Source organism: Oncorhynchus masou, chromosome 11, assembly GCF_036934945.1.
Source record: "Oncorhynchus masou masou isolate Uvic2021 chromosome 11, UVic_Omas_1.1, whole genome shotgun sequence".
Classification (NCBI taxonomy): domain Eukaryota; kingdom Metazoa; phylum Chordata; class Actinopteri; order Salmoniformes; family Salmonidae; genus Oncorhynchus; species Oncorhynchus masou.
Window position 1 is genome coordinate 48269470 of NC_088222.1, and position 11226 is coordinate 48280695.

The following is an 11226-nucleotide window of genomic DNA, read 5'->3' on the forward strand; positions in this document are numbered from 1 at the left end:
GGTGATAGATGCAAAAATATTACATTATTGAGCTGTATGTTTACAGATTAGGGCATTTTGTTTAGAAATACTAGCCTAAGATGTCAAGACAAAAAAACATCTGAAAATTTGATTGTCTGCTGTTCCCTGCTACCAAACAAACATGCCCTACTAACTTAATGTTTCCACCACACTGGTCTTTCAATAATGGCAAACTCAAATGCCCACTTAGGCTTTTGTCAAACATTTGTCATTAATTTTCTCAGTCACCATCATTGGATTCATGATGCAAACGTATTCCCCCTCAAAATGCACTTTGCATCGAGATTTACAAAAGAAACAAGTATTTATTGCATCAAATCACATAATTTACCTTCCTCAAAAAAAAAATCTAAATAACCTTTAGGGAAGGGGAAATGTCTATATGCCTGTAAAAAACTAGACAAAAATTAATCAAACTTTACCTACCAAATGTCAAAGTAGGAGATATGACAGTAGTTTACAACTGCAATGAGAATGGGATTGCAAGAAATGATTTCATGTTTAACTGAGCAGGCATCCTGTAGTCCCATGTGGTCACTCAATTCAAGTCTGTTCAAGCGAACAAAAAGTACACATGAGATAATCTCAGCATATTATCTGTAACCTAATCCTGATCATTCAAATACAAAGAGGCTGGTCACAATATAGTATTGTAGAATTAGTCGGTGCAGACTTCTTTTCATATTTAAATGTCAAATGTATGTTTTAAAACAATGCAAGCCATAGTAGCGACGACATTTAAATCAGTTGCACACTAGATTTTCCAAATGTACTTGGCCGTAGACAATGCATGGCTCCCACAGAATGAGGAAAGTAAAGTTATGTCCAGCTACAGTTAAGACTGCATATACTTAACACCAAAAGAATGGGGGTGTCATCTACCTTATGCCCTGTTGACATTTTATGGGGATCACTGCTAGTGTATGATATTCCTGGTTCAACATACACAGCGAGATATACTACAACACCCTGTAGCTTGGCTCATGTATGAAAGTCCATTTCACTCCCTCGTTAATTCTGCCTACAGCCAGACATTCTCAGATACCATAGGGGTTTGCCTGTCCATCTGAGTCCACTAGCCAGTGACATGGTTCAGAGGGGTTTAGGCAGGGCAGAAACCTCATCGAAACACTCATCATAGGCCTTCTTATAGTCCTCATGAGATTTGATCATGATGACGCAGGTGGGCCGCTTTGAGCCAGCAGACGAACCAAGGTCCTGAGGAGACAAATAACAGGGTGAGAAGGCAATCATTCACATCACCATATGTTTAGTCGTATTAGACATGAAACCCCTGAACAAATGGGACGGTATGTGATTTACTGCTGGAAAACTAACACGTAAGCAATTCATAGTAAGCTATAGGTATCTGTCAATTTCAAGGAAACACTTGAGTAAACGAGGGATACAAAGTATTTAGAAAGCAGGTGCGTCCACACAGGTGTGGTTCCTAAGTTAATGAAGCAATTAACATCCACATAATACTTAAGGTCATGTATAAAAATGCCCAGGTGTCCATTGTTTTGGCAACCATGGCTAGAAGAGATCCGACCTTGAAACAGTGGTCTCAAAGGAGCATAGGGGGTTTAAAGTAGAGGTCGACCGATTATGATTTTAACGCCGATACCAATTATTGGAGGACAAAAATAAAGATATTTGTAATGACGACAATTACAACAAAACTGAATGAACAATGAACACATTTTTAACTTAATATAATACATAAATAAAATCTATTTAGTCTCAAGTAAATAATGAAACATGCTCAATTGGTTTAAATAATGCAAAAACACAGTGTTGGAGAAGTAAAAGTGCAATATGTGCCATGTAAAAAAAGCTAACGTTTGGCTTCCTTGCTCAGAACACATGAAAGCTGATGGTTCAATATTCCCAGTTAAGAAGTTTTAGGTTGTAGTTATTATAGCAATCATGACGCATCGGCTATTTCTCTATATACCATTTGTATTTCATATACCTTTGACTATTGGATGTTCTTATAGGCACTTTATTGCCAGCCTAATCTCAGGAGTTGATAGGCTTGAAGTCATAAACAGCGCTGTGAGTCAAGCATTGCCAAGCGCTAAGCATTGCCAAGAGCTAAGCATTGCCAAGAGCTAAGCATTGCCAAGAGCTAAGCATTGCTAAGAGCTAAGCATTGCTAAGAGCTAAGCATTGCTAAGAGCTAAGCATTGCTAAGAGCTAACAGCTGCTGGCAAACACGGTAAAGTCTGAATGAATGCTTACGAGCCTGCTGCTGCCTACCACCACTCAAATCAAATATCAAATCACATAATTATAATATAGTAAACACGAGCCTTTGGTCATTAATGTGGTCAAATCCGGAAACAATCATTTTGAAAATAAAATGCGTATTCTTTCAGTGAAATATGGAACCATTCCGTATTTTATCAAACGGGTTGCAAACTTAAGTCTAAATATTGCTATTCCATTACACAACCCTCAATGTTAAAATTATTTAAAATTCTGGCAAATTAGTTCGCAACGAGCCAGACAGCCCAAACTGTTGCATATACCCTAACTGCGTGCAATGAACACAACAATTGTGACACAACTTTAAATAAATATGCAGGTTCAAAATAATATATACTTCTGTGTATTGATTTTAAGGCATTGATGTTTATGGTTAGGTACATTCGTGCACCGATTGTGCTTTTTTCGCAAATGCGCTTTTGTTAAAACGAAGTAGGCTGTCATTCGATTATAAATTAACAGGCACCGCATTGATTATTTGCAATGCAGGACAAGCTAGTTAACCTAGTAATATCATCAACAATGTGTAGTTAACTAGTGATTATGTTAAGATTGATTGATTTTTATAAGAAGTTTAATGCTAGCTTGCAACTTACCTTGGCTCCATGCTGCACTCGCGTAACAGGTGGTGAAGCCTGCCACGCAGCCTCCTCGTGGAATGCAACGCAAGGGCCATAATCAGCATCCAAAAATGCTGATTACCGATTGTTATGAAAATTGAATTTAATCGTCAGGGCCGATTTTCAAGCTAATACTTACGGGAGATTCTGGATCAGCACCTGAGACAGTGTTTTCCACCACCATCAAGTAAACACCAAATAATGGCGTTGCATCTCCAATAGTTCTAGACACTTGCAGAATCTAAAGATGCATCGATGCGGTTCTGACAGCTTGTGGTGTCCCAACACCCTATTAAGACACTATGCTGGTGTTTCCTTTATTTCGGCAATTACCTGCATATGGCTTACATTTTCCTCCAAGATGTATAGGTAAAATGGTTACTCACCACTTTTGAGGGAATGTAGGCATATGGCAAACTCCTGTCCTCACACATGACTGGTAGATGGCAGTAAACATCGATTGGAAGAGTATCCCCAGCCAACACCACAATGCTGCAAAAGAAGTTTGAATTATCTGGTTATCTGCCTGATACACCTGAACAGGGGATATTGCACCACGCAGCGAACATTAGCACACTGAGAACAAAACTTACCCAGTTTCTCCTTTGTTGATGAACTTCTGGACTTCTTTCACTCCTCTGCGAATTTGTTTGAGCTTGGATGCTGAAAATGGACAGAAGAGCGTTGGAAATAAGAAACCTGCTAGTCTTGTTGGTTGACAGTGTGTGGCAACAAACATTTGTTACCGAATCGCTCGCTAGGACACGTGCTAACGTAGCATGCTAGATAACTTTCACTATTTACCAAGCTACACCACTTAGCTAGTTAACTTTCCTGACTGTATATCGCTAGCAAATCCATGTAATATCTTAGCATGTATTTGGCAGTAGGTACATGAAGCCACATGAAGTTAAATTACCCTTTTTTACACATTTGTAAAGTTTCTTGCTTAGCTTCTTGGTGGCCAGTGGATTCGCGATTGGGTTAATGTTTGCGATCAACTCTTGATACGATTTCTCTGTCACTCCGTTCTCCGTCCCTCCGGTCTCCGTCGCTCCAGCATCCTCCTTGATGGCCTTTTCCTTCTTTGCCTTTGTCATGTTTTCGATTAAACAAATAATATTAAACAAAACGTTTGCTTGCTGTTTGCAGCGTGCTTTGCAAGGGAAAAAAAATGCTACACACGTGCTGCCTAAAAAGGTTTCCGGTAGTTGCGACGTGTTTCCGACACGCATGTATTTTTGGGGGGCGGACTACACCCCAAAAGTTGTATTGCCGCCACTTACTGTGCGAGAGGAAAACAAAAAGATCCCACAAAACGGGAACATTGTCTAGGTGGGGAAAAATATATTCAGACGACCAACAACAATAAAAAACATCCTATTTATTTAGTTAAAAACAAAAAAGCCAGGGGATGGTGGGATATCTTCCAATGCCAGTACCCCATGTCGGTTCTCTTGTTCTCTTTCAAGTATTTGTTTCGGTGTTTCACTTATAGGATATGTTTTTAGCGTATTAGTCAGATGCCTTTATTACACTACGCCAGCCATAATTGTCTGGACGTCGAGACGTGTGGAAGGGTGTCCCTCCTACCCCATAAAAGGTTTGATGCAGCGTCTCTTGAGTCATTCAAACACGTCTTCTCGCTTTTCATCAGAAAGCTTACCTCAACACAACTGCATTTTCCAGAAGTAGCTAAACTGTCCAAAGGCGTGAGTTTACAACTCGCTCGCTGTGGGCTATTCTCAGAACTGTGTGGAGATGGACATGTTCATTTTCCTTCGCCTTAGTTAGAGGAAAATTATTTGAGGGTGGCAAGGGGTACAGCTGGAACACATCCACAACCAAGTTAGCTGTATCCAAACAGTGACTATTCGTTAGGAAGCTTGCCACCACACTAGCTCGCTTTTGTGGGTTTTACTTCGACGAGACGTTTTACATGCAATGCAGGTGTTGAAGCACTGTGGCTAGGATTGTTTTGGGGGTTCTAGTCAGGATTCTAGCAGCTGTATTTAGCACTAACTGAAGTTTATTTAGTGCTTTATCCGGGTAGCCGGAAAGTAGAGCATTGCAGTAGTCTAACCGAGAAGTTACAAAAGCATGGATTCATTTTTCTGCATCGTTTTTGGGCAGAAAGTTTCTGATTTTTGCAATGTTACGTAGATGGAAAAAGCTGTCCTTGAAACAGTCTTGATATGTTCGTCAAAAGTGAGATCAAGGTCCAAAGTAACGCCAAGGTCCTTCACAGTTTTATTTGAGACAACTGTACAACCATTAAGATTAATTGTCAGATTCAACAGAATATCTCTTTGTTTCTCGGGACCTAGAACAAGCATCTGTTTTGTCCGAAAGTTTGTAGTAGAAAGTTTGCAGCCATCCACTTCCTTATGTCTGAAACACAGGCTTCTAGCGAGGGCAATTTTGGGGCTTCACCATGTTTCATTGAAATGTACAGCTGTGTGTCATCCGCATAGCAGTGAAAGTTAACATTATGTTTTCGAATGACATCCCCAAGAGGTAAAATATATAGTGAAAACAATAGTGGTCCTAAAACGGAACCTTGAGGAACACCAAAATTTACAGTTGATTTGGCAGAGGACAAACCATTCACAGAGACAAACTGATATCTTTCCGACAGATAAGATCTAAACCAGGCCAGAACTTGTCCATGTAGACCAATTTGGGTTTCCAATCTCCCCAAAAGAATGTGGTGACCGATCGTATCAAAAGCAGCACTAAGGTCTAGGAGCACGAGGACAGATGCAAAGCCTCGGTTTGATGCCATTAAAAGGTTATTTACCACCTTCACAAGTGCAGTCTCAGTGCTATGATGGTGTCTAAAACCAGACTGAAGCATTTCGTATACATTGTTTGTCGTCAGGAAGGCAGTGAGTTGCTACGCAACAGCCTTCTCTAAAAAATTTGAGAGGAATGGAAGATTCGATATAGGCCGATAGTTTTTTAATATTTTCTGGGTCATGGTTTGGCTTTTTCAAGAAAGACTTTATTACTGCCACTTTTAGTGAGTTTGGTACACATCCGGTGGATAGAGACATTTATTATGTTCAACATAGGAGGGCCAAGCACAGGAAGCAGCTCTTTCAGAATATTAGTTGGAATAGGGTCCAGTATGCAGCTTGAAGGTTTAGAGGCCATGATTATTTTCATCATTGTATCAAGAGATATAGTACTAAAACACTTGAGTGTCTCTCTTGATCCTAGGTCCTGGCAGATTTGTGCAGACTCAAGACAACTGAGCTTTGAAGGAATACGCAGATTTAAAGAGGAGTCCGTAATTTGCTTTCTAATAATCATGATCTTTTCCTCAAAGAAGTTCATGAATTTATTACTGCTGAAGTGAAAGCCATCCTCTCTTGGGGAATGCTGCTTTTTAGTTAGCTTTGCGAAAGTATCAAAAAGAAATTTCGAATTGTTCTTATTTTCCTTAATTAAGTTGGAAAAATAGGATGATCGAGCAGCAGTAAGGGCTCTTCGATACTGCACGGTACTGTCTTTCCAAGCTAGTCGGAAGACTTCCAGTTTGGTGTGGCGCCATTTCCGTTCCAATTTTCTGGAAGCTTGCTTCAGAGCTCGGGTATTTTCTGTATACCAGGGAGCTAGTTTCTTACAAGAAATGTGTTTAGTTTTTTGGGGTGCAACTGCATCTAGGGTATTGCGCAAGGTTAAATTGAGTTCCTCAGTTAGGTGGTTAACGGATTTTTGTCCTCTGATGTCCTTGGGCAGACAGAGGGAGTCTGGAAGGGCATTAAGAAATCTTTGTGTTGCCTGTGAATTTATAGCACGACGTTTGATGCTCCTTGGTTGGGGTCTGAGCAGATTATTTATTGCAATTGCAAACGTAATAAAAAGATAGTCCAGGATTATGAGGAAAAATATTAAGATCCAAAACATTTATTCCATGGGACAAAACTAGGTCCAGAGTATGACTGTGACAGTGAGTAGGTCCAGAGACATGTTGGACAATACCCACTGAGTCGATGGCTCCGAAAGCCTTTTGGAGTGGGTCTGTGGACTTTTCCATGTGAATATTAAAGTCACCAAAAATGAAAATATTATCTGCTATGACTACAAGGTCCGATAGGAATTCAGGGAACTCAATGAGGAACGCTGTATATGGCCCAGGAGGCCTGTAAACAGTAGCTATAAAAAAGTGATTGAGTAGGCTGCATAGATTTCATGACTAGAAGCTGAAAAGACGAAAACGTAATTTTTGCGGGATGCACGGGGGATATGGTCACTAGTGTAACCAGGAGGTGAGGCCTCATTTAACACAGTAAATTCATAATGCTTAAGCCATGTTTCAATCAGGCCAATCACATCAAGATTATGATCAGTGATTAGTTCATTGACTAGTTCATTGACTTTGAAGTAAGGGATCTAACATTAATTAGCCCTGCTTTGAGATGTGAGGTATCACGATCTCTTTCAATAATGACAGGAATGGAGGAGGTCTTTATCTTAGTGAGATTGCTAAGGCGAACACCTCCATGTTTAGTTTTGCCTAACCCAGGTCGAGGCACAGACACGGTCTCAATGGGGAAAGCTGAGCTGACTACACTGACTGTGCTAGTGGCAGACTCCACTAAGCTGGCAGGCTGGCTAACAGCCTGCTGCCTGGCCTGCACCCTATTTCATTGTGGAGCTAGAGGAGTTAGAGCCCTGTCTATGTTGGTAGATAAGATGAGAGCACCCCTCCAGCTAGGATGGAGTCCGTCACTCCTCAGCAGGTCAGGCTTGGTCCTGTTTATGGGTGAGTCCCAGAAAGAGGGCCAATTATCTACAAATTCTATCTTTTGGGAGGGGCCGAAAACATTTTTCAACCAGCGATTGAGTTGTGAGACTCTGCTGTAGAGCTCATCACTCCCCCTAACTGGGAGGGGGCCAGAGACAATTACTCGATGCCGACACATCTTTCTAGCTGATTTACACGCTGAAGCTATGTTGCCCTTGGTGACCTCTGACTGTTTCATCCTAACATCGTTGGTGCCGACGTGGATAACAATATCTCTATACTCTCTACACTAGGCAGTTTTAGCTTTAGCCAGCACCATCTTCATATAAGCCTTAACGTCGGTAGCCCTGCCCCCTGGTAAACAGTGTATGATCGCTGGATGATTCATTTTAAGTCTAATACTGCGGGTAATGGAGTCGCCAATGACTAGGGTTTTCAATTTGTCAGAGCTAATGGTGGGAAGCTTCGACATCTCAGACCCCGTAACGGGAGGAGTAGAGAGAGAGAAGGCTCGGCCTCAGACTCCGACTTGTGGCTTAATGGGGAAAACCGGTTGAAAGTTTCTGTCGGCTGAATGAGTGACACCGGTTGAGCATTCCTACAGCATTTCCTTCCAGAAACCGTGAGAAAGTTGTCCAGCTGCGGGGACCGTGCGAGTGGATTTATACTAACGTTACTATCTGTACTTTCTGGTGGCACAAACGCTGTTTCATCCTTTCCTACACTGAAATTACCCTTGCCTAACGATTGTGTCTGAAGCTGGGCTTGTAGCACAGCTATACTCGCCATAAGGCGATCGTTCTCCTGTATATTATGAGTACAGCGACTGCAATTAGAAGGCATCATGTTAATGTTCCTACTTAGCTTCGGCTGTTGGAGGTCCTGACGAACCACGTTTAGATAAAGTGTCCGGAGTGAAAAAGTTGAATGAAAAAAAAGTTGAGTGAGGGAAAAACCAAAAATATAAACGGTAATTCAAAAGTAAAAACCATAAAGTTGTCAGGTAGCAAAGTAAGGTTGGCAACAAAACGCACAGCAACACGTAAACAAGTCTGCCGGGCTCTCATTGTCACCACTGGTTTTTACGAAGAGAACCGAGGCAGCCATAGCCCCACTCAGAGAAAGGGGCATTCAGCTGATGACATACATAGAAGGTTGGCTGCTGCGCGCTCAATCGAGACAAGATGTCTTAGAACACAGTTAGCGGCTCTTGGAACACCTGACATTTTGAGGTTTCAGAATAAACACAGTAAAGAGCTTTCTGATTCCCAAGCAGACAATCTCTTTCCTAGGCTTAACCCTAGATTCGGTATCATTCAAAGCTTGCCTTTCAGTGAAAGAATTGCTTAGCACTATTTTGCAGAGGGAACCTGGTCTCTTTCAATACATGCCTGAGGCTGCTAAGGTTTGATTGGCAGCGGCTTTGGTAGTCATCCAATTAGGACGCCTGAATATGACTGGGTTTCAATGCTGGGTAACTTCTCTAGGTTTGAGCCCATTACGTCACAAACATCACGGTGTACATGTCGCCATAGATTACACAGTAGTACTGCACTCCTGGAGAAACCAGACGTTTCTGTCACAGGGTGCTCAGATGGGCACTGTTTTATCCGGAAAAGTAGTCATGAGGGACGCGTCTCTTTAGGGTTAGGGTGCGACCCACGAGGAAGAATGGTCAACAAAGTGTGGGGACCTCATCTCCGTTCTATGGCCATAAACTGCCTGGAACTCCTTGCTGTGTCCCTGGCATTAAAATCATTTTTCCTATTTCTGGAGGGTCGTGTACTAGGAGTACTAAATCTGGGGGCAGATTTACTCTCCAGGGGGAACCCCCTATATGGGGAGTGGAAGCTCCACCCAGAGGGAGCCAGTCAGGTTTGAACTTCGGCATTCCAGCAGTGATCTTTATGCATCAAGGGAGTATACACAGTCTCCCGTGTTCTTTTCCCTGAGGGATCGGGATGCACCGATGGGAGTGGACACGTTGGTGCACGAGTGGTTATGAGTCCTCCTGTATGCATTCCCCACACTGTCCCTGATTTCTCCCACCCTATCCAGGGTGCGGGAGAAGGGTCTATCTCTCATACTAATAGCACCACATTGACAAGAGATCACGCAACTAATTTGCAGTCAACTGTGGCCCCTCCCTCTGCGTCGGGACCTACTGTGCAGGGAGATTTTTCATCCTCACCAGAACGGTTGGCACTCTGGGCCTGGCCCGTGAACGGTTCAATTTGAACACTGCCGGGCTTCCCCAAAATGCCATTTCGACTATTCAGAGTGCTAGAGCCTCCTCCACCAGGTCCCTTTAAGATTGTAAATGGCGCATTTGAGAAATGGTGCACTAAATCACAGAGCAATTCCAGTGCTCTGTCCCGGTAATTCTGTAATTTCTACAGGCATTATTAGACAAAGGAGAGCCTTTTTCTACTATTAAGGTTTATCTGGCAGCTATTTTGGCTTGTCATGTGGGATTTGGGAGCACGACAGGGGGGCAACACCCCTCTTGTCGCCCGTTTTATGAAGGTTGCATGTCGTTTGCGTTCATTATCCAAAAAGCTTGCCCCGTCACAGGACTTGTCAGTTGTTTTGGATGCTCTATGCCAACAGCCTTTTGAGACCCTGGATCAGGTGGATCTGAAGATGCTTTCATTTAAGACAGCGCTATTACTAGAACTGGAACATCAACGGTTGCATATGTTGTTCCCAGTAAGCACGCATCTACATGGACAGGACTAAAGGGTTCACAAAATGTGATCAGCTGTTTGTTTCCTCTGCGAAACCTTACACAGGTAAAGCGCTCACTCGTGAGAGAGTAAAGGTCTTCTGACTCCTGCTGGCTACAGGCTCATTCTACTAGAATGGCTACGTCCTGGGCTTTATTTAAGAATATATCTATCCAAGATATTTGATCAAGAGTGAGTTGGGCTTCACCTCATACATTTGCAAATTTTTATAGACTCGATGTCACTGCACCGACCCTGGCACATATTGTTTTATGTGTAGGATCTTCTGAGGGGAAATGCCCATTTGTGTGATATATCGCACAGGGCAGTCGGTCATCAGGATAAGCTTGTCTGGCAATACAGGAGACAGTATATCCCATGAGGGAAATACCAAAACGAATACTTGAAAAATAACTTTAGGTTAAGACCGTAACCCCGGTTCTCTGATAGTACGAGTGAGGCATTCCACCAGACCACCCTCCTTGAGCGAAGAAGAGGTGTTGCTTATTTTTGAATGACTCACACACTGCATCTGACCTTTTATAGGGTAGGAGGGACACCCTTCCCCAATGCACACGTCTCGACGTCCAGCCAACTATGGCTGGCGTAGTGTAATAAAGGCTTCTGACGAATACGCTAGGGGCGTATGCCATAAGTGAAATACCTCATACTATCAGAGAACCAGGGTTACGATTGCAACCTAAAGTTTTCCGCTGCAGGCCCAGAAATGTTTTTGCTGGAGCCACAAATATGTCCAGTTTCTTTGATTTCTTCGTCACTTGTACTGTAGTTATTAACTGTGGCAATGAATGCCACAAATGTCAGGAGGTCTATG

General features: G+C 42.5%; 1 protein-coding gene across 1 annotated transcript; it reads right to left on the minus strand.

Annotated features, from left to right (window-relative positions):
* Positions 1 to 306: 306 nt before the first annotated feature.
* On the minus strand, positions 307 to 4131 carry LOC135548774 (H/ACA ribonucleoprotein complex subunit 2-like protein). Its single transcript, XM_064978677.1, has 4 exons — positions 3832 to 4131; positions 3506 to 3575; positions 3299 to 3404; positions 307 to 1239 (listed from the first exon to the last, which is right to left on the minus strand). The coding sequence occupies exons 1-4, from the start codon at positions 4010 to 4012 to the stop codon at positions 1114 to 1116; spliced, it is 483 nt and encodes a 160-aa protein (XP_064834749.1). The 5' UTR covers positions 4013 to 4131; the 3' UTR covers positions 307 to 1113.
* Between the last annotated feature and the right edge of the window lie 7095 nt (positions 4132 to 11226).